This window comes from Mustela nivalis (genome assembly GCF_964662115.1).
Source record: "Mustela nivalis genome assembly, chromosome: 5".
NCBI classification, from domain to species: domain Eukaryota; kingdom Metazoa; phylum Chordata; class Mammalia; order Carnivora; family Mustelidae; genus Mustela; species Mustela nivalis.
Window position 1 is genome coordinate 144,596,239 of NC_139024.1, and position 24,240 is coordinate 144,620,478.

Below are 24,240 nucleotides of genomic sequence, written 5' to 3' on the forward strand. Positions count from 1 at the left end.
TGCTCAGCGGTGAGCCTGCTTCCCCCGCTCTCTGCCTGCCTCTCTGCCTACTTGTGATCTCCGTCAAGTAAATAAATAAAATCTTTTAAAAAAAAGTTTTCTTCTGGGTGCATTCTTTTGCTTTAAAAATGAAATACTCTTGGATATGTTACTTATACAGAAGTACCAGCTGGCTTCAACAATTCCATTCACTCTGAATTCTTTGTCAACAGTTATTTTACATATTAGGGAGGGAAAGGATTCTCCAAACTCTAACTGCATAATTTCAAGGTCTCCCTCCTCTTCTAGGGGTGGCTTGGGTAGAGAACCAACTCACCACTCAGGCTTCTGCAGGTCCGACAGCTGAATCAGTCTTGAACAAAGTGCCTCCTCTCAATCACCGGTCTCAAAGCCTACAACTGTCCAATCAACAGTAACCATTATGTGGCACAACAGGGCCCAGGGGCATTAGCTATTAGCCTTAGCCTGCCAGTTCTCCCATTCCAATGCTGGGTGGCAGGGTGCTCCTAGAGCCCACCCAACATTTAATGACTCATCAGGAAAAAGCATGAGTCTGGCAAGACATCCGCAAGTATTCTCTCTGGTGAGAGATAGGTAGATAAATGCAGGTAGGTAAAAGCAGGTAAATGCAGACGTATTTTGTTCAATAATTTTCATTCTGACTGACACAGAAAAAAAAAAAATGTAAGGCTTTTATTGAAACCTATTTGGCAAGATGAAGCCTCAGAAAGCAGACAGCTTAAACAAGCACTGCATCAAGGAGAGAGCCGACTTGGAGTTGTCAACAAAAGGAAGTTGTTCTTTATTCCAGAAATAGTCTTAGAAAGGAACGAGCATGGTGCTAATTAGAGAGGAGTGGGGCAGGCTTGCCTATCAAAGCACCCACCCTCCCTGGTCGATGTGTGGAGAATGGGGAGGTACTGTTGGAATAACCCTTTTAACGGCTGTTCAGAGCTGAGTTCTGTACTTCTGTGTAACTACAAGTTGCCGCTCCAAACACAACGTCACCAAGTATCTTAAATAACCTTACTGGGGGAAAAAATGATGCTTTGAGCACCAAAGCAAGAACAGCCTTTTCCGTGAGTGTAGCAGGCGGTGTCCCTGCTGAGGGTGGCCCCGCAGGCCACGTGCGCCGGAAGCCATCAGGCTGAGTGCACAGGGGTCCCACAGTGCTTGTGCCACAAGTCAATGGCCTTGCTCACTATCGCGTCCGAGCTGTCCTGGGGAATCTGCAGACAAGCAAAGCAGTCTTCATGAAACCGCAAGTATGTATAACTTCCTTGTCTCCCTCGTTCGCTGTGCCATAGCACTTATGTGGCCCCCACCCCATCAGAGTTCTCACGACTTGGCAGGGCAGAAAGCAATCGTGCGAAAGGCCGCAGCCCGGATCTCTGTTTTGCTGGCCACGGAGGACACGCCAAGGAGCTCTGGTCAGACTGCCCGGGTTTCAAGCCTGCGCTTTCCCATGTGCTCCTGGGCAGGCTACCCAGGCTACCGGAGTTCAGATCCCAGCTCTAAAATGAGGCAGATGAAGCCGCTCTTCCTAGGGCTGTTTGGGATTCCGTGGGAGACCCAGTGAAGAAGACTTGGCGGGGCCCTGCCACTGTCAGCCGGGAACAGAGGACTCTTGTATTCACCTCACATTCACTGGTACTTACTATTTACTGAGCCACTATTCAAATGTTAATAGTGACCAATTAAAAAGAAGAGATTCTGGGTCCAGTGAAATTCATCCCGGCATAAATCTCCTCTACCTCTCTCCTGGTTAAGGGTACTCTAAGATACTCAGAGATTCATTTAGACCTTTCCCTGCACGCACTAAGTATACACTTACGCACATTAACAAACCCAACTGGGATTCTGCCAGAGATAGTAACACCAATGAAAGGGTTTACAAAATCCCCAAAATACCAAGCTTCCTTTTTCCACTAAGAAGGATTATTCGACCTCACATGACAGATCTCACCTCTTCCTTTTCTCAGCAAGCCTCCTGGTGGTCAGGCGATAAGACTGTGGTCTAAACACACACACTCCCGATAACAGTCTCACTACTCAGCCCGTCATCCCACACAGAAAGGATGCAAATTATAACCCACAGACCAACTTTAAGCTAAATTTTTCCAAGGGGAAAAAGGGTTTCTTTTAAGGTAAAAATATCAGAGAAAGAATGCAGTAGGAAAATCTGGCTTGCTAAACGGACTTCCTTTCTAGATTCAAAATCAAATTTTAAAAAAGAACACTTACATTTTCCAGAAACTTTGTTATCTTCTCTGCACTGTTCAGAGCCATTACTTTTATTTTAAAGGTCAATAAAATTTCCACAGCTACAAAAACTAGGATCTTACAGGATCCACTTACAACTTTATCCCAAACCCTACAAAAAAAAAAAAAAAAAAAGATATAATAAAATTGAGTTTGAATTTTGTTTAGCTAAACATCTCAAATTATAAAATTAAATCAAATTACTCCTTTTGAGTCTAAACTTCAGAGAAAAGCTATAATGAAATAATCATCAGAAAAGCAAAAACACAACAAATCAGCTATTTGAAACATATTTCACAATCAGCACTGCAAGGGAAAAACGAATGATCACTAAAGAGTACTTGCTCTTTAAGGATCTACCAGACACCCATTCCCTAATGTTTTAAACCTGACATTTAAGGGAAGGAAAGTCTTAGACCAAAGTGTCATTTTATTAATATTGTGTAATATTAATCTAATCATTAAGTACTAAGGAATAACAAAAGCAGCATATGAAATGAGATCAATGCAATTTCATTTTCCAGTGGCTCAAATTCCTAAAACTTCTCTAGAACTAAAGGAACTAGGAGGTGCCTGGGTGGCTCAGTGGGTTAAGCACCAGACTTCGGCTCAGGTCATGATCTCAGGGCCCCGGGATCAAGTCCCGCATCAGGCTCCCTACACAGCAAGAAAGCCTCCTCATGCCCACTCTCACTCTAAAAGTAAAAATTTTTTTAAAAAGAGCTTAAGAGGCTAGTTAGGAATCTGCAACCACTCTAAAAAAACCTATTCTGATCATTCCTATTCCCTTAGTGTTGCACTCTATGTGCTTAGTCATGCACTGTCTTGTGCTGTTTTCTGCATGTCACCTTTCTTCCCAACTACCTCATACAGTCTTGGGGTAGAGGGAGGAGCAGGACTCTGAGATGCCAGCAATACGTCTGAAATGAATGAAAGCAGAGTGTGAGTCTCTGATCTCTCTGCCTGCCTTTAGCTACTTTAAAGATGTCACGACAGAACTAAGAAATAGGAAGACTTCCTCCAGATCAGGATCTGCCACATTTCTGGAAAAGCCTAGACCAATAGAAGCTCCTGGAGACGGCTTCAGACTGAGGGCCTTCAAGTTTTCTAATTGCATATTCTAATCTTTCTAGCATCAACATTAATTTGTATTCATGTTACATTAACATTACTAATATTCTGGCATTTCTAAGTGCATAAATAAGTCGAATCAAGTTGCTCTGTCACCTGCCAGGGAAGTTAGCTTCAAATTACTGGTATTAATCTAAAGTAGATTCATACACTGAAGGACAAGCACATGAGAAACTAGGATCCTTCTGTGCCTTCAGGCCTCTGGCCATCTCTGGAAGTGATACTTGCCTCTGTAAACTGGATTCAGGCAAGCACCCCGCGAAGCACCTCTTGAACCAGAGATCGTAAGGAAGTTTGGACAGTGCAGAACATGTCTTCAGATGACTCAGCAAACGGCTGTCTTCCAGATTCAAGTATTGTTCAAAAGCCTTTGGCTAATGATTAAACAGGAAGAGAGATTACTCGTTTCCTCTGACATAACATTACCCAATCTCACAGCCTGCGATGAATAAGACGAATTGAATGTACATGCTGAATGCAGCAAGTGCTAGAAAACAAAACTTCAGACTCCTCCAAGTCATGAGTGACGCAAAGTTCCTAGGTCAGCACCGACCAGAGCAACCAGCGAGGTGGGACTGAGGGGTTTTCCAGGCCAGGAGCCAGCAAAACCGAACTCTTGTTCCCCCTAACAGCACTAACAAGGTTCCACAGCCAAAGCAAAAGTCCAAAGCAAAATTCAATTGTTCTGGGGAACTAAGAAAGGCCTGTGACACTCCTGGCTGCTCCAGAACAGTACATGATACACTGGGAGAAGGGGAAAGAGTTAGACCAAAGAAACAGAGTGGGATTCAAGTGGGGAGAGGGAGTCCAGAAGAATGCAACAAAAAGAGCTGGATATGAAAAGGGCCCACCAGTCCAGAGCACACCTATGCCAAGCACTACTGGGCACCACGCCAAAGACACCCCTACGACGGAGACATCCAGAGAAGGCACTCGGTACCACAAGTGCAGGAGAAGTCTCAGGAGGCAGAGAAATCACATGGGGGGCACAAAGCACCTGGGTTCCATCTGGTAGCCTCTCCCATGAAAGGTTAAGCAGCAGCCAACTCCAGAAGTCTGGGAGAGCTAACCAAGACAGCACCAGACCAGCCAAACCTGCCTGGCACAAGCTGCTATATCTAGGGTCCATTGGCCAAGAACGGTGCCTGGGAGTCAAACCCTGAAGTCTGTATTCCCTATTCAGAAAAACACAATGACATCCCATATCACCTAAGCAAATGCAAATGTTTCTTTTACTAAATTTCTGCATCTCTCCCAAAGAGGTAATTCCTAACTCTTAGAATGTTCGCTATAGCCAAACCCTATGCTACATACAGAAGAGTAAATGAAAACATACTGACATAATGTCCCCACCTTCAGGGAGCATACAATCTGCTTGAGACAAACTTGTAATAAAGCTCTCGTGGGGTAAGCACCTGATGTTGGACACATCGAGGTGGGAATCCGAACCCAGGCCTTATAAGGCCACGATTTCCTGGAGAGGTGACATCTGAGCCGGCTTACACAGAATAACGGGAACCAGCCAGGCAGGGAGGCCCACAGATTAATATTGGGCCCAGTTTTCCCCTCTTTCAAGGAGCTCTAATTTTTTCTGTTAAACCGACTTTCCTACACTATTAAATAATTCCTAGAGCTTCTCAAGAATACTCCACATAGCTCTCAAAAACAGGAAATTTTCTCCAAAGTCCAAGTTGTCAAAGGGCTCTTGATCTCACCTTTCACCTCTAAAACCCTATGTAGAATTCTGGTTGGTTCTGCCAGTGGAATGTTTTTTCACAAACTGACATGGGTAAACACACACACACACACACACATATATATATTATGTTTCATAGCAAAGAAAATCTCACCCCAAACTCAATACAAATAACAAGTAAGATACAGATGAGTGTGGGACACCTGGATGGCTCAGCCTCTGCCTTCGGCTCAGGTTGTGATCCCAGAGTCCTGGAATCAAGTCCTGCATTGGGTTCTCTGCTCAGCGGGGAGCCTGCTTCCCCATCTCTCTCTCTGCCTGCCTCTCTGCCTACTTGTGAACTCTGTCAAATAAATAAATAAATAAATAAATAAATAATCTTTATATATATACATATATATGTATATATATAAAATTGCTGAATAACCAAGTGAATATCATGAATTAAATGAAATGTTGAAGTATGCTAATCAACATCTTGATAATCACTCAATGTACATCTTCCTTCCATTCTTAAATTTTTCTAAATCTTTTTTCCTGATTTATAACATGTTCATTTTAAGAAATCTCAAAAATGCAGTAAGGAATAAAGAAAGATATAAAAAGCCCTTAAACTCCTACTACCCAAAGATAACTACTGATAATATACAGGCTGCATAGCACCTAACTGTTTTCCAGTATACATTACATTACACCTCACATCAGGCTCCCTGTTCAGTGGGGAGCCTGTTTCTCCCACTGCAGCTCCCCTGCTTGTGCTCTCTGTGTCAAACAAATAAAATCTTAAAACAAACAAAAAAAGAACCAAAACAGATGAACATGCGGTGAAAGAGGGAGGCAAACCAAGAAACAGAATCTTAACTCCAGAGAACTGGCGGTTCCCAGAAGGGAACTGAGGGGATGGCGGAAACAGGCAATAGGGATTAAGAGTACAGTTACCATGAGGGGCCCTGAGTAACATATGGAACTGCTGAATCACTATACTGCACACCTGAAACTAATACAACACTGTATGTGAGCTATATCAGAATTAAAATTTTAAAAATCAATAAAAAAAATTTCACCCTTAAAAAAAAAGAAAAAGCCAAACTGAAGTTATCATCTCTCTCTCACCTATCAGACTGGCAAAAATAATACACCATGTTGGCAAGAGAAACTGTACGAAAACTTATCTCATTCTCTGGTTGAGAGGATGAGATCTATGAAGGGGAATTTGGAAATATCTAGCAAAATAACATATGCCTTTACCCTTTGATCCAGTCAACCTATTTCTAGAAAATATATCCCCCGAATATACTGGTAAGTCAATGAAAAGGTATATGCACAAAGCTATTAATCCGTAACACCGTGTCTAATAACAAAAGACTGGAAACATCCTAAGTGGCCAATAGAGAACAGGTGGATTAAACAAAAGCGTATACACAGAGTGGAGTAATATGAAGCTGTGAAAAGGAATAAGGAATGGCTCTCTATACAGCTGACCCTTGAAAAGGAGTTCAAACTACATGGGCCCATTGGTATGTAAATGTTTTAAAGATAAATGTATATTTTCTTCCTTATCATTTTCTTAATAACATTTTTTTCTAGGTTCCTTTATTATAGGAATATGGTAATACCTAAAGCACACAAAATATATAATATGTGTTAATAGATTGTTTATGTTCTTGGTAAGGCTTCTAGTCAACAGTAGGGTACAGTAGTTAAAGTTTCTAGGGAGTCAAAAGTTATACGTGATTTCCAACAGGGTGGCGGCTTAGCATCCCTAACTTCAGCACTGTTCAAGAGACAACTGTATTACTTATGGCATGATTTCTAGCATGTATCAGGTGAAAACACCAGGGTAGAGAAAAATGTGTTATCATATGCTATTACTAAATCTAAGAAAGATAGTGAATATAAATATATAATGTATATATACTTTTCTAGTGGAAAGAGATAATATTTACATTGCGTTTAAGTTTTAGTATACAGCAAATGGTAGATGAGATTATATTTTACAGCTAAACTTTTAGGTTATTTCCAATATTTCCATGACTCTCAAATTCTTACTTTATGAAGAAAACATAACAGAAGGCAAAACTTGACAAAAAGAGACTTAAGCACTCTGAGAGGAATTAATATTGAACTTAGGAAGAGGCTGTTAATAGTGTTTATTTAAAAAACATAAACCAAAAAAAAAAAAACCTTTTTAGGATAGCTTTTAAAAAGCAGATGAATGGCAATGAAAGAAAGTTCACTCACTTTAATGATTAAACACAATTAAGCCCAAGATGGCTTAAAGATGGTCTCCTCTGGAAAGAGATTAACCAGAGAGGCCGTCCAGGAGACAGTATGAAGTTGGATTCTATTCTTGCCAAAGACAGGACTCATCAGAGAGCAACATTTCCTAAAGCTTATAAGGAGAGGAGAAGCTGTGATGTAACCCTATCAATCAGAATATAATGACATAATAAATGTGTCACCACCAGAGTCTCATCTTCTTGTCCTGCCAAAAACCCATTACTGCCCATTACATGTATATTTCCCTAGGATGATAAAACAAGCTATGCTTTGTGATAACCAATTTCGTTGGTAAAAACACAAAAACTTGAAAATGATAGACAAGATTATAAAAACTCTAACAAGAAGCTAGGAAGAAGAGATCCACTAACCACAGTAATAAAAATGTTATGGGAAACTAAGAACAGCTTAAAGAGAAATGTTCACGTAAATCAGTAAATCAAATAGCAACAAAAAGGAAACTTAACTTTTCTTACATATTCTAAAGAACTTTAAAAAAATAACTTCAGGGGCGCCTGGGTGGCTCAGTGGGTAAAGCCTCTGCCTCCAGCTCAGGTCATGATCCCAGGGTCCTGGGATTGAGCCCCGCATCGGGCTCTCTGCTCAGCGGGGAGCCTGTTTCCCCCTCTCTCTCTACCTGCCTCTCTGCTTACTTGTGATCTGTCAAATAAATAAAATCTTTAAAAAATAATAAAAATAAAAATAAAAAATAACTTCATAACTATTTAAAACTATGTGCTAAGTACTATAATGTCCATATTAAAATAAACCTCTTGGGGCACCTGGGTGGCTCAGTGGGTAAAGCCTCTGCCTCCAGCTCAGGTCATGGTCTCAGGGTCCTGGGATGGAGCCCCGCATCGGGCTCTCTGTTTGGCAGGGAGCCTGCTTTCTCCTCTCTCTGCCTGCCTCTCTGCCTACTTGTGATTTCTCTCTGTCAAATAAAATCTTTTAAAAAATAAATAAAAATAAATAAATTAATTAAACCTTTTTTAAAGATGAAGAAATTAAGGTTTGGGGGCATTTAGTATTTTGCTGATTGAAAATTCATTTCTAAAAAGAAACTGGAGTTGAAGCAAAGCCAAGGCACTTTTGAAACAGCAATAATATGAAGGAATTTTCCTTACCACCTACCAAAACATATGAGGAAGCTATATTAAATAAATTATATGGTACTGGCCCAGGAATATACAAATAGCTTGATGGGGGAAAAGCCCAGAAAGAGATACAAATATATACAGAAATCTAGTATATGATTAGATTTCAAATCTGTGAAAAAAAGAATAAACCGAAAGATAGTGCTACGTGGTAGGTAGTTCTACTGCTTACTACCGTGTGACCTTGGGCAAATTACTTAACTGTTCTGTGCTTCAGTTTCCTCGTCTATAAAAACAAAGAGGTGTGCTAAAATTAAGTTTTCATTAAAAAGTAAACTGCCGGGGCGCCTGGGTGGCTCAGTGGGTTAAGCCGCTGCCTTCGGCTCAGGTCATGATCTCAGGGTCCTGGGATCGAGTCCCGCATCGGGCTCTCTGCTCCGTGGGAGCCTGCTTCCTCCTCTCTCTCTGCCTGCCTCTCTACCTACTTGTGATCTCCGTCTGTCAAATAAATAAAATCTTTAAAAAAAAAAAAAAAAAAAAAGTAAACTGCCTGGCATGAAGCATGAGCTTAATAACATCAAACCAAAAGGGGAAGACTAGGAGGCTGACTGAAGGTTTATTACAGTTAACAAAGAAACAAGGTCAAACTTGTGTCAATACCAAACATACACAAATCCCTCACAAATTAAAGAACTCAATTTTAAAATGTTTCAATATAGACGCATGTGGGTGGCTCAGTTAAGCCTTTGACTCTCGATTTTGGCTCAGGTCATGATCAAGGTTATGGGATCGAACTCCACTTTTGGCTCCATGCTGGCTGTAGAGTCTGCTTAAGATGCTCTCTCCCTGGGACGCCTGGGTGGCTCAGTTGGTTAAGCCTCTGCCTTCGGCTCAGGTCACGATCCCAGACTCCTGGGATCAAGTCCCACATCGGGCTCCTTGCTCAGCAGAAAGCCTGCTTCTCCCTCTGCCTCTGCCTGCCATTCTGTCTGCCTGTGCTCGCTCTCCCTCTCTCTCTCTGACAAATAAATAAAATCTTAAAAAAAAAAAAAAAAAAAGATGCTCTCTCCCTTTGCCCTCCCACCCAACCCCCACTCCTTCTTGCTTGAGCGCACTCTCCCCTCTCTAAAAAACATTTTTTTAAACATATTAAAATAAATAAAATGTTTAAACATTAAAAGTTAGAGGAAAGTTTTTTTTTAAACCTGCGTTTTATTTTGGAGTTAGAAAGGTTTTCCTAACTCCAAAAAACAAAATATTGACAGATCTGATTAAATCAGAGCTTTAAAAATCTCTATACAACATACAGGGAGAAAAGACTGCCAACATATGCAACACAGGATTAATATCCCGAATATATCAAGAGTTCTTACAAATAAAGATGCAAACAAGATAGAGAGGTGGACAAATAGAAATCACCAACAAATATATGCAAAGCTGCTCAGCTTCACTAGAAAATAAGGATATGTAAACTAAACTAAGATACCACTTTCACTATCAGATTAACAAAAATTTAAGAAATTGATACTATCAAGTATTGGCAATGGAGTGGAAAATAGAAAATCTTATCTGTTGGGGGAAGCAAAATCAGTATGCCTTCCGGGTGAGCAGCCTGGCAATTAAAAACTTTAAATACATCTCCTTTCAATGGAGCAATCCCCTAAAAGGGACCTGCCCTGCAGAAACACTCAAGTATATAGAAAGGCTCAGGCAGAAAGGCAAGCAGACTGTCAACGTGGAGCTGGCATATTAAAACATGGTAGAATTCTTAACAGGAAATAATATGAACACACATTTAAGAGGGGAAAAAACGTAGTTCTAAAGGAGTAGCTCTCAACCCTAGCCACATTTCAGAATCACCTGAAGCTTTTTTTTTTTTTTTTAAGATTTCGTCTATTTATTTGAGAGAGACAGAGATCACAAGTAGGCAGAGTCAGGCAGAGAGAGTGGGGGAAGTGGGCTCCCCGCCGAGCAGAGAGCCCCATGCGGGGCTCAATCCCAGGACCCTGAGATCATGACCCAAGCTGAAGGTAGAGACTTAACCCACTGAGCCACCCAGGCGCCCCAACCTGAAACTTTTTTAAAAAAATAGAATTCTGGGCCCCACCTACCCCCAGAGATTCTGACTTAATGGGTTTGGGTGGAGGAAAGGCAATGATAATTTGTTAAAAGTTCCCAGGTGGTTCTAACAGAAGTCAGGGTGGAATACTACTGATCTGCACGGACTTGGAAAGTGCTCCAAGACATCGAGATTTTTAAAAAAAACTGTCGAGCTGTATCAGTGATCTCATATTTATGGGGTTTTTAAAGTTATATATACAAAAAATATAAGTCATCAAATGCATGTATGTGTATTGTGTACACATGTGCATGTATATATATGTATATATGTGTAGATGTGGCTGGATTCCACCCAACCTAATGTACATAAGACAGGCTAGGATATACACCCAGCTAAGGACAGTGTTGACTTCTAAGAAAGTGGGGGATGAGGATGTACAGATCTATAGGAACACTGGATTCATTCAGACTAATACTCCAAGAATATACTTATGACTTGTGTTATCAAAAATAAAGGATTCTTTAAAAAATAAAGAGTTCTTCAAATAATGCAATCAAGAAACAGGCAGAGGACATGAAGAGACATTTCTACAGACACATGAAAAAGTGCTCCACATCACTCGGCATCAGGGAAATACAAATCAAAACCACAATGAGATATCACCTCACACCAGTCAGAATGGCTAAAATTACCAAGTCAGGAAATGACAGATGCTGGTAAGGATGCTGAGAAAAGGGAACCCTGCTACACTGTTGGTAGGAGTGCAAGCTGGTGCAGCCACTCTGGAAAACAGCACGGAGATTCCTCAGAAAGTTGAAAATAGAGCCACCCTACGACCCAGCAATTGCGCTACTAGGTATTTACCCTAAAGATACAAATGTAGTGATCCGAAGGGCAAGTGAACCCCAATGTTTATAGCAGCAATGTCCACAACAGCCAAACTATGGGAAGAACCTAGATGTCCATCAACAGATGAATGGATAAAGAAGATGTGGTATATATACACAATGGAATACTAAGCAGCCATCAAAAGAAATGAAATCTTGCCATTTGTGATGACTTGGATGGAACTAGAGGGTATTATGCTTAGCGAAATAAGTCAATTAGATAACAATTATCATATGAAATCCCAGATACGAGGAAGTTGAGAGGCAACGTGGGGTGTTGGGGGGTAGGAAAGGAATAAATGAAACAAGATAGGATCGGGAGAGAGACAAACCGTAAGAGACTCTTAATCTCACAAAACAAACTGAAGTTTGCCGGGGGCAGGGAGAGGGTGGTTGGGTTATGGACATTGGGGAGGGTATGTGCTATGGTGAGTGCTGTGAAGTATGTAAACCTTGCGATGCACAGACCCGTACCCCTGGGGCTAATAATACATTGCATGTTAATAAAAAATTTTAAAATTTTTAAAAAAAGGAGTTCTTTAAACATAAACTAGCAAAATGCTACAGAATTTCCTTCAATACTAAATAAGAAAAGCTAATTAAATCATGGTATAATCTGGACCTCTTGATCTAATTAATTAAGCAAATAACATTATGCTTCCATCGCCAAGCTTGTCTTTATTGAAATCAACTAAGTGGATTAAATTTTAAAGTTCTGAAAATCAAATTTTACATAATTGAAATCTATAAAACACTCCTGTATCAGTGCTCTACCTACAAAGCTAGAGTCCTCCTGCCAACCGCCCTGGTGACTGCAGTTATTAGCACAGGGATCCTCAGGGCTCCATCGAACTTCATCGGCGCCCCTCACCTGGCCCCGAAGCCACACTCTCAGTTACTGCTCTCAAGAGAATTTCCAAATGAAACAATTCAACAATTTAAGAAAAAAGACATTCATTTTTAAAGGAGAGAAATAAAGGGAAAAAACGAGAAAAACAGAACGGCAAGGAACCACAGGCTTCTGCTGAGGAAGCAGGTGCCACGCCGCTCTCTGTACTCCCAAGTCAGAGCATGGCAGCCCCCCAGCAGGCTGCCTCCCTCGCAGTCGTTCACCTCTCCTTCACTAACAGAATCTGAGTTTAAAGATCACAACATGTCTGGCTAAAACAAAGCCACACCCCCATTTCCCAGCCTCTGCTGCAGACAGAGGTGGCCAGGGGCCACAGTCCTGCCACTAACAGATAGGCACAAGGAAAGTCTGTCCAAGGGAGACACTTTTGCCTGGCTGTTCCTTCCACTCCTTCACTTTTGTCTTTGCCCTTCCCTTCCTACCTGCCTAGAACACAGAGGTCATGGCTGTCACTCCAGCATCCAGCTGTGAACAAAAGAGGAAGGATCACACCTAAAAATGCTGGCCCGAAAGGACAGGAGCCTGGGTCCCCACTGACACCGTGGCACTGTGGCACCAGCTCTGGACTGCCTTACCTCTAGATTTTTGGTTACATGAGAGAAAAAAATAAAGCTTCAGACACTTGGGCTTTCCATTACATACAGCCAAATTCAAACCTTAACTAATTCAGAGGCAATTCTAGATAAAGCCAGTAGATTCTAGACCAGGATAAGGAAAGGAGCAGGGGCTGCCAACTGTGGCAATGCAGCAGGCCAAACCCAGCCACCACCATTCTTGCATGCACTGTCAGCAGCCGCTTCTGTGCAATAGTAGCAGAGCTGAGTGTTTGCAAGAGAGACACAGAGACCATCTGGCCCACCAACCTGGACATATTTACTACTTGATCTTTTATGGAAAATACTTGTTGGCTCTTACCATAGAGGGTCCACTCGTAACTGTAGCAGCACCAGGAAGCAAGGATATTTCCCCATCACCACTACTCACCCTACACCCCAAGAGCCAAAAAGAGCATCGCTTACCAGCTGGGGTAAAGACTCTCGGTACTTGTTTTTTAACTGGTTCACGAAGGATCGGATAATCCAATAACAGTCGACACTATCCTCTACCATCTCTTCCACGGCTTTGGCAATGGCGAGAAACACCTCATCTTCTGGCTCCTAAAAAAGACAGTAAATCTCTGGTAAAGGGAGGGAGCCAGCAGAAGAGAGGAATACATATTTCTCGCATAAAAATGAGAGCTTACCCCCTAACTTTTGAAGACACCGCATTAATAAATCAAAGTAGAACCAAAAAGCACTCAGTCTGCCGCTAAAGAGAAGACCAGGGCAGAGAAAGGGGTGGGTAACCAAAGAAATCTATTTGGATCAGTAGTGCTTACGAATGTCCAGGTTTTAGACTCGTCAGATTTTTCCACCACTTAAGGTCATCAAAGAAAACATAAATCATAAGCGAGGTGCAAACTCTCTCCACCCAAAAGTATTCCCGAGGCTAAAAGAGAATTTCTTTCAAAAGTGTGTGATAAACATCACAAAGAAATGGAGACATTTACAAAATACGGTAATTTACAAAAGTTCAATGATTCCAAAAGGACTAATAAAGCATCTTCTTAAAAAAAAAAAAAAAAAAGCATTTTATTTCAAAGCATTCATACATACCTTTAGAATTTTGTCTTAAGCACCTGATAAGTTAAAATATCCCTAGAATCAGAATTTTAGGAATCAGAAGAATGGCATTTCTCAAACCTTGTGTCAACACTCAGAATATGAACAGAAACCCTCAAGTAACTTTCAACAAAGTAATCTTACAAAAACTAGAATCTACATGGGAATCCATTTTGTTTTCAAACACCATATCTCACACAAAATTACATTTTCAGGGGCACACAGGTGACTCAGCCAATTAAGTGCCCAACTCTTGATTTCAACTCAGGTCATGATCTCAGGGTCACAGGATCAAGTTCCACATTGGGCATGGAGCCTGCTTGGGATTCTCTCCCTCTCCCTGTGCCCCTCCCCCAGCTCACGCACATGCACACATGCAGAAGCGGTCTCTCTCTTTTAAGAAAAAAAAAAGAAAAAAACCATTACATTTTCATCTAGGATTTAAAAGCTGAAGGACTTTGGGGTAAAAAAAGGAAACTTAAAAGTATCTGTCTCCCTTAAAAGCTCAAATTAAATCAAGATTCCTATTTTTAAAAAGCATTTCATTTTAGGCCTCCATTCAACTTAATATTCTATAAAATGTCCAAGAGTAACAGAACCACAACAGGAAACAAACTGAGGGTTGCTGGAGGGGAGGGGGTAGAAGGATGGTAACTGAGTGAAGGACATTAAGGAGGGCACGTGATGTACTGAGCACCAGGTGTTGTACGCAACTGATGAATCACTAAATTCTACCCCTGAAACCAGTAATACACTGTATGTTAAATTCAATTCCAATATGAATTTTTTTTAAAAAAGTAACAGAATCACAGAAAATACATTTTTCTAAACATTAGTTACTGTATCAGAGGAAGAGAGAGAAGGAAGAAAAGGGAAAGACCATCTCCCTTCTTGGACGCCCTGCCCATACTGGGCACTGTGCTGGGTACTCCTGAACGTGGCCTCTCACTGGCTCCACAACAGTCTGAGAAGCAGGGAAGACAACCAACATCCTTGACTACGTTCCCAGCCGTGTGGAGAGCTGTCACACACTCTGCTATGTACTAATACTAATGAGGCTGAGTGGGGCTTAATGACTGGGGGGTTATGAAGTGGCAGAGCCAAAGCCAACACTTTGATGGCACATGTGCCCAAGACGAGGAGAAGGTGTCTGGGCGGGAGTATGGTAAGCCAAGTAGGGATGAGGTGAAAACCATAACCTATCATTTAGATTTCTTGAACTAACAGGTAATCTAAACCAATTTAATACGTCATTTAAAAACTTGCAGAGTATCACCAACTGCACTCTGCCGGAGATAAGCAGAATTTATTTATTTTCAGGGTCAGTCTCTCTTGATAAACGTAATATGAGTGGACCACCTCAGATCTGTCCATGGGAGCCACACCATTCACTTCAAAAGCAAGAGCAAGTCAAAACTCTAAGTGCTATATGGGTAGGTTGCCAACTGCAATAAAAGTTTCGGGGCGCCTGGGTGGCTCAGTCAGTTAAGTAACCTGCCTTTGGCTTGGGTCATGACCCTGGGATCCTGGGATCGAGCCCCCCATTGGGCTCCCTGCTCAGGGGGGAGTCTGCTTCTCCCTCTCCCTCTGCCCCTACCCCCAGCTCATGCTCTAATAAATGTAGTCTTTAAAAAAAACAATTTTTATAGAATAGCACAGCTTGCAGATAAATCCTGATACTGAGCAATCACTGTTTCAGCCACATACACAAAAAGTTAAAATTCCTATAATGAACATTAAACTGCAGAAAAATAGCCAAAGCTCAAGAGCTATAATCACTCATTTGCCTGAACTTCCGTTCTCCCCTTTACGAGCAACAAGTAGTCCAAGTAAACAGAGTTAAGGGTTTGTAGAACAGGAAAAGTTTAAAAACAGGTTGGGCCCTGTCGGGCTGAGGCCAAGGACAGTCAAGGCAAAGGAGGTGGCCCACTGGGTCTGTAGGCAAGGGCCAAGAGGTAGCTGGCACTACTACTTACAACCAGAGGAATGAGCAAAGAAGTGACTGTACTGAGGGGAGCCTTCTCGTATTTGCCACTGTCAGACAGGAAGGGGCAAACACAGAAGGGTGAGGGCAAGAAGAACCTGTGGTGCTGGACTGCGATCAGAGGGATCAGCGTGAGTGGAGGCTTTTTCACACTCAGAGATAAAGAGACAGATAAACAGACATAGGTATGTCTGTGAATGTACACGATTCTATGTATTTACAGAATGTATATGTATTTCCTAGCTCTGCTGACAGGCCCTACAAGCAACACCACACCAGAACCAACATGCACATCTAGTTCCTTGTTCTTGGTTTCTAAAGACCAAACTTTATTAAAAACAGAAATGGCTGATTTTAGGATCGAGGCAGAAAAGGTACAAGATGGCTATGGAAATGTTCAAGGATGGGAAGTTGTTATATAAAGACACAGAGGAGAGCCACTGAATGTTTCTAAAGTGGGGCACCTGGGTGGCTCAGTCATTAAGCATCTGGCTTCAGCTCAGATCATGATCCTGGGGTCCTGGGATCAAGCCCTGCGTCAGGCTCCCAGCTCCATAGAGGAGCCTGCTTCTCCCTCTGCCTGCTGCTTTCCCTGCTTGTACACTCTCAAATGAATCAAAATCTGAAAGAAGGAAAGAAAAAAAGAAGGAAAAGGAGAAGAAAAGTTGGTTTCTCAGGCAAAATATGATGCTAAGGCCAGCAGGACAGAACAGTCTAGAGTTGAACCAAGTGTCAAACTAAAGTACCACTAACCAGTGGAAAGGAGGGACTTCGAGGCAACTTCCCAGACTCCAGCTGATACATGCGGAGATAGACTTCAACCTGAGGTGTGGCATCACTGACAAAGCGAACAACTTCCAGGGCATGAAGGACATCACAGTACTGCTCCTTGCGATACATCATCACCTGGGCATGGGACTCATGGTGCGGAGGCAGGATCCCTACACGGAGACCGAGGGGGGAAGAAAAATGGGCAAAGTACTGAGACACAGACCCAAGTGAAAGACTGCCCAGCACAGTGAGACTGGAATCACATGGAGAGTTAGTTATCATACAGATTCTCTTTTACAAGTTTGCTCTATAAAACAATCTTGAATTTTAAGTACTACCAATATTTGAATGTCATCTGCATCACTGATATTTAAGAGAAATGAAAGGGCATCATAAAGCCCCTGAATAAGTGTACCATCCAAACAATAACCACATCAATTACCATAATGAACTCGCTCAATTTATGATTGCTGGCCCGGGGCCTCCCTTGGCTCCTACAGACACATCTCCAGGTTTTGCACTTGGCCCCTGCTATAGACCAAATTGTTTTCCCCCAAAACTCATATACTAAAGCCCCAAACCCAGTGTTCCAATTGGAGATAAGGCCAATAAGGAGTGATTAAGGGTAAATGAGGTTGTGATCCAACAGAACTGGAGCCCTTTTGCGAAAAGGAAGACCTCCCGGAGTCTGCAGTCTCACTCGCTCTGCAATGTGGGGACAGAGTGGGCAGGTGACCATCCTCAAACCAAGAAGGGAAGCCTACAGCACCAACAACCAAACCAGCCAGCACCTGGATCCTGGACTTCTCAGCCTCCAGAACCATGAGGATATAAAGTACTGTTGAAGCCATCCAGTCCGGGGTATTTAGTGACAACAACTCATCAAATCCTTCTCTTCCACAACAAGCAAACTAGCCTAGCTTCAGGACACAGAAATCTCTCATTTTCGCTGATGAAGCCACCTTACATTACATTTTTTTTTTTTAAGATTTTATTTATTTGTCAGAGGGAGAGAGAGCGAGCACAGGCAGAGTGGCAGGCAGAGGCAGAGGGAGAAGCAGGCTCCCTTGCCAAGCAAGGAGCCCGATGTGGGACTCGATCCCAGGACGCTGGGATCATGACCTGAGCCGAAGGCAACTGCTTAACCAACTGAGCCACCCAGGCGTCCCCTTACATTACATTTTGATGCCATTTTATGCTCATTAACCCATCTAAACCTGTTTACCCAGGAGGCTTTGGGGCAAAAATCTAATTTTTTTTTTTTTTAAACAAACAAATGGCATGGAAAAAGCCCAGTGTAAAGAGAACAGGACAGGCTTTCGTCTAGTCCCAGGTCTGATGACACCAGGACTCTCACGAATTTCTCTCTGGAAACTTGTTTCCTCAGCTGTCAGAGGTGGGAAATGGAATGGATCATGTTCTTTGTACAACACTAGCCCCAAAAGTCTGCATGAGAAAAAGGGTATGAAGGACCAAACAGATTTGCAAAATGTGACAATGAATTTTCAAGGCTCTAAGTTCTGCTATAAAGGAAAGCATCTTAGGGGCACCTAGGTGGCTCAGCTGGTTGAGCGCCCAACTCTTGATTTCAGCTCAGGTCATGATGTCAGGCTCCACACTCAGCACAGAGTCTACTTGGGATTCTCTCTCTCCCTTTCCCCACCTCTGCCTGCCCACACGTGCACATGCGTGTTCTCGCTCTCTAAAATGAATAAATAAAATCTTCTTTAAAAACCCTCTTATTTATTCCAGCCTCATTAAATTTAGCAAGACTGTATAGGAACACGGACTCGAGTCAAAGCTCCTGAGGTGGAACTCTAGCTCTACAATTAACTGGCTGGATGATGGTCAGCAGTTTAGTCTCCCTATGCCTTAGCTTCTCCATCTGAAAAATGAGGCTAATAATCCGTATCTCAGTTGCTGTAATGACTAAAAAATTAATATACATAAAGTACCTAGGAAGTACACAACACATACTAAGCTAGTGTAAGTGTAAACTATACATATGACTAAGGATCACTCCTTGGTATAGAGCACCACAGATCCAGTATTCTAAAGAATATTCTGGAAAACAGAAGTTGGATGAGCTCAAAAGACTTAAGCTAACATGATGCCATGTTACCATTAGAACGTAACTCACCTAAATGTTCTCTGTCCTGACAAAGTTTTATCTACTTTAGCTTTGCGGTTCTGTGCCAGGCTTCTGGAAAACCCAAGGGAATACACTAAAACGTCCTCCAAATCTGGGCTAGTAAAGATTAAACAGTTGTAATTCAACCCTCCTCGTACTATTAGAGGCAGCACAGTGTTTCCCATGTTAAGCCTCAAAGTAAGAGCTAGTTCTAAAACACTTCTTTCCAATATTTACCTAAAATATATCAGGAAGCAGACCTGACAAGGTCCCTGAGTAATCAACACCTGTGCTGGGAAGAGTTAGCTTGTCTCCTACACAGCATGGCAGCTCCAAATCCCTAGTGTCTTTACTACAAAATAACAAAGACTTACCTGATAAAGACAAGTGGGAAAAACAGACATGATAAATGAAGTCTAGGCACTTACAAAGTGTCACAAAGTACAACTGTACATCTCCCATGAATCCACTGCTATTATTAACTCTTAAGACATAGTATTTCCAGGGCACCTCCGTGGCTCAGTGGGTTAAGCCTCTGCCTTTTTCAGCTCAGGTCATGACCTCAGGGTCCTGGGATCGAGCCCCACATCGGGCTCTCTGCTCGGCAGGGAACCTGCTTTCCTCTCTTTCTACCTGCCTCTCTGTCTACTTGTGATCTCTGTCTGTCAAATACATAAAAATCTTTAAAAAAAAAAAAAAAAAAAAAAAAAGACATAGTATTTCCCCAACAGAAATAGAAAGAATTGACACTTTACCTAAAAGACATCCCTGGAAGGCTTTTTTTTTTTTTTTTTTTTTTTTTTTTTTATGGCCACCAGAAACACCAAGATTAAAGAAAAAAATGTTCAGGGAAAAACTAAAATAGTTCATACTTGCTCTCTAGACACGAACTGGACGGTGGCCCACCAGAAGCACAAATGCACAAAGACTGCCGGAACGCACAAAAAAAGGGGATCATACAGTGCTTCCTAATATGGACTGTACTCCCCCCACTGCCTCCACATTACATCATCAGACTCAGGACTACAGATTTCTCAAGTCCTGAAAATACATTTTGGAAAGAAAATGAGGTCTACCGTCTCTCCTACTTCAAATGGACTCTACCAGCCTAAGCTCAAATCCTAGCTCTGCCACTTGCAGACTGCCGGGCCTCAGGAAAATTATCTAGCCTGCGGTCTTTGTCCTCATCTGTAAAACTGGGATATTAATACCTATCTCACAGCAGAATTCTAGGAGTACTCTCATTTTTTTCAAAGAAAGGAAGAAAAGGGGCATGGTAATAGCTGGACGTTTTATGCATCAGCAGGCTCAGCCATCATAGGAAAAAAATCCTTGGCTCAAAAGGATGCTGTCAGTCCCTTGTGGCACCTGATACACTTTTTCTTCTACAGAAACTGAGCAGGTTCCTTTCTTCTTCTCCCTCAGCCACTCATCACTGAAATGTATCCATCTGTGCTTTCTAGGAAGTAAAAACTCTTCTGTTTCTTTCTGAGAGCACTCATTAGGAAGCTAGACCTCTGCAGCTGGGGATCACAGCGATAACGTATTGAGAGCTTCGACCTCAGTCTAATTTAGCTCAATAACCTCATTTTACAGGTGCAAAAGCCGAGACTTAGAGGGGTCTTCCTCGGGGTTACTGAGGTGATGGTAAAGGCCAGATCAGTTTCTTCTCCAATACGATGCTCTTCCCACAGTTAGTTTCAGCAACACACGTTACCTTCCCTTCTGTCATGACTAAACTGACATTCTTAGAGTCCTACTGAATGTACGGCTATTGAAGTCACCTTCATAAACATACACGTTCACGGTGAGCAGTAATTCAGTCTCCTGAGAGTAGACCTGATATTCAGTAAAGGGCCTAAAAATCCTCTTTTTTCTGACTGTTAAGATGGCGAATATCCCCTCATTCAACACTTTTGAAGAGAAGCCTTCCAACCATTGATCTCATACCTAGAAGCACCTTCCATACCAGCGCACGGTACATGGACGGGAGAGGGAACCTCTGACTGAAAGTACAAAGTTTCTCAATATCTAGACAAAGAAAAAAAAAATTAGTTAGAAGCTTTTTATGCTGATCACAAGAAAGTGCATTTCGATTTTTAAAAATTGAAGTAGAGTAACATTTCTTCAGAAAAATTCTACTCTAGTCAGTGAATCTGGGAAATGCAATGCTGGTCTGATTTCTAGCCCAGGTGTTCCTCCAACTAGCTATTTAAAAACAATCAGTGCCTCAAGGCGTAGGTGATGCTTTCTGCATATATTACTACCTTTCCTACAACAGGAGCAGTAGGTACTATTTATAGAATTTATTTCATTTAATCCATACTAAAAGCTTTGTTGGGCGCAGCAATTGGGGCACTTAGGTGGTTCAGTCGGTTAAGCATCCAATTCTTGATTTCAGCTCAGGCTGTGATCTCAGGGATGTGGGATCAAACCCGGAGTCAGGCTCCCTGCTCACCGGGGAGTCTGCTTCTCTTCCACCCCTCCTCTTCGCCCATGTTTTCTCTCTCGCTCTCAAATAAATGAAGATTTCTCTTAAAAAAAAAAAAAAAATGCAGAAACTGAAGCTCCAAGCAATTAAGTGACTTCAGTTAGTATACCTAGTGAGTGGCATGGTCAGCCCTCAAATCTCTACATTTTCCAGCAAACCATACTCAACTGTCTTGGACCTCGGATCCCCCTACTTGTGAATAATTCCAGACATACTTTAAACACAGACTGTCTAGTGAGGATCAAAGATCAGATAGGAAATGGTTTGGAAATCTTAAAAGCATTCTACACATACAAAATTTTTATCTATTGTTCAGTTTATTTTACTCAAGTCAACAGAACAGACCTTATTATTACTACAAAGAAACTAAAATGCCAATAAATAACACAGTCCCAGTATTTCCATAGAGGAAAAATCATGGCCAAGAGTTGTTGTGAATTTACCCAGAAGCTAGTAACACCTCTGAAAACTGAGGAAAAGAAATACATGGGAAATATGAGGGAAAAAAACACCATTGACTTCCTGAGACCTTTCAAAGACATCTGACTTGGCCTTGGCAAAATATAAGCTTGAAAAATCCATAACTTCTCCCAAAATACACTATTCACCTGGAACTAAAAAAATACATCAGGTAACAAATACTTCTGAATGTCTTTTAAGACAGCATTTCTTTCTGGACAGCTGGGATGACTAAAACCCAACCACCTTAATTCAGCTTGTAAAACTCACCCAGCCGGTCATCTTTTAGGAGAATTTCCAAGGATTTCTTTTCTTCAACTCCACGAAACCCCACTTTCTCATAATATACTGAACGGAAGTTTCTCTGAGAGTCCTCAGTCATGATTCATTCTTGGGAGAGAGAGAGAGATCAGAGAGGGGGAAAGAGTGAGCTTAAAAACAGAGAATGAAGAATTGGGACTTTCCCCAATGATTTTCTGCAACTTCTCCATGAATTCAATATACTAAAACAAACGGGCTGCCCTTGCATAGGAGTCAACATTAAATATCTCCTTTTAAACAACTACCACCACCTCACCTATGCTCCTTGGCCAAAAACCAACCCATAAAACTAAAGTCCTCTGAGCTGTTAGATTTCCTACGGTGCAGGGACTAGAATCACTATTTATGGGAGTTCCTAGCCATTGCACACACTCAAAGAAAAAACAATTAGTGAAATATGAAGACAGACAAGATGTCACGCAAAAGGGGTTACCAAACAGTATCCACTGGGATTCTTTGCTTTACAATTATTCTGCATTAAAAAATTATACTATATGCTAAAATGTTGGCAAGGACTTCTCTTTAGGGAACAGGATTCCAGGGGACTTAAATCTTTTGCTTCGCCATTATTTTTGAACGGGCATTTTATAAAATGAAAAACCAAGCTATCAAGTAAAAGGCAGTAAGTAAGTTCCTCACTTTAAACACAATATTATCGAATACAATTACCAAAATTCAGAACCCACCACAGATTAACAGCAGTAAATTGTAAAGGAGAAGAGGGGCAGGAACATTAGCCTGTCCTCCAGTGATGCCATAAAGCTGGAGAAGGAATCAGGACTTAAAATGTGGCATCAGAATTCAAAAAGTTCAGTGGTCTCTGGTTCTTTCCCAATGAACTTCATAAAACAGAGTTCATAAAATTCAGTTCGTCATCAGGAAAAGGTCAAATCGGGTTGGCATTTTAAGAACAAAATGTAACACATTTTTCAGGAAGTACTGCACAGCTTGACTCAAATGCTTAAAACCTCGAAGCAAAAGAAAAAAAATATGTAACATATATATACACAAACCCCAGGTTTTAGAAATCCTGAGCAGTTCCGGACAGCCACGGTCTTATTGAAAAGATACGCTCTGAGCCCCTTCCGTCACAGGAAAGAGGAGGAATGGTTTAAAATGAGAAATTCTCAAGAATTCTGAGCTTTGAGGACCAAACGTTTTTTTTTTTTTAAACCCCAAATCATAGCACTAAAACGCTAAACGAATTCGGGGACTCATTTAAAAGCGGCCGCCCAACAGCTGCAGGGGGGTGCGACGCCCGCTGCCTAAGAACGGGCCATTCTCGGGTTGCACGACAGCGGCACACGGGTCCTGGAGGAAACTCGGTCAGCGACACTCCGGCCCCAGAGCGTCCACCTCAGGAAATGCAAACGACCCCAGGTCCCGTTCTCCCTATCACGCTTCACCTCTAAGTAGTGGAAACCACACCCGGGTTGACACTAAGCGGAAACCAGGCCCAGCGCGCTGACCCGCCAGCGGGCAGGAGGGCGACGTGAGGGCCGCCAAGGACACGAACGCGCCCCCACGCTGGCCCCGCCAGCGCCCGGGAAGCCCGCGACCCACAGCCACTGCTGCCGCCGCCGCCGCCGCCGTCGCCGGACGTGACGTTGAGTACCCGCCCGAGGGGCGGTGCCGAGAGTGCGCGTGCGTACAGAGCATGCGCGGAAGCTCCTCTCGCGCTGGGAGACCGGGACTGTTTAAAGAGCCGAAACGTCTGTGGTGGGAGGCTCAGGTCCTTGTACCGCGACGCACGCCTCCGGCGTCCGTTTTCTAACTCCTCCGGTCCACCTCTGGTCCGGAGGATCTCTCTACCCTCTTATTCCCTCTGTCCTGGCGGTTATTGTTTGGGACGCTCAATCCTCCAGGGTTGTAAGGTCCCCGCCTGTGGGAGACCTTGGAGCCCAGGACGATGTCCCCCCCACCCCCCACCCAAGCTATCTGTCTGCAGTGGAAGACTCCTGTTTTGATTCTTTATTCCCTTTTTATTCTTTCAGTGTGCGGAAACAAGTGAAGACCAAGCACATCACAAATGCAAAGGCAGTTTATTCCGAACTTGCTATGCAGGAGAGCCACCCTCCGTTGAGTTCTGGCAGAAGATCA

At 42.4% G+C, this 24,240-nt stretch overlaps 1 protein-coding gene across 1 annotated transcript; it reads right to left on the bottom strand.

Moving 5' to 3' along the window:
* Window positions 1-663: 663 nt before the first annotated feature.
* Window positions 664-23,761, bottom strand: TBC1D7 (TBC1 domain family member 7). The gene is made up of 9 exons (XM_082730235.1): window positions 23,710-23,761; window positions 23,547-23,667; window positions 22,090-22,209; window positions 20,820-20,900; window positions 16,721-16,908; window positions 13,342-13,479; window positions 3,622-3,767; window positions 2,245-2,374; window positions 664-1,229 (listed from the first exon to the last, which is right to left on the bottom strand). The coding sequence occupies exons 3-9, from the start codon at window positions 22,199-22,201 to the stop codon at window positions 1,143-1,145; spliced, it is 882 nt and encodes a 293-aa protein (XP_082586361.1). The 5' UTR covers window positions 22,202-22,209; window positions 23,547-23,667; window positions 23,710-23,761; the 3' UTR covers window positions 664-1,142.
* Between the last annotated feature and the right edge of the window lie 479 nt (window positions 23,762-24,240).

Coding starts and splice junctions, on each gene's coding strand:
- TBC1D7 (XM_082730235.1), bottom strand. CDS start 22,201: ATGACTGAGGACTCTCAGAGAAACTTCCGTTCAGTATATTATGAGAAA. Junction 20,901..22,089: donor CCTAAAAGATGACCGGCTGG/GTGAGTTTTACA, acceptor TTCTTTGTCTAG/ATATTGAGAAACTTTGTACT. Junction 3,768..13,341: donor GAGAGTCTTTACCCCAGCTG/GTAAGCGATGCT, acceptor TTTAATCATTAG/CCAAAGGCTTTTGAACAATA.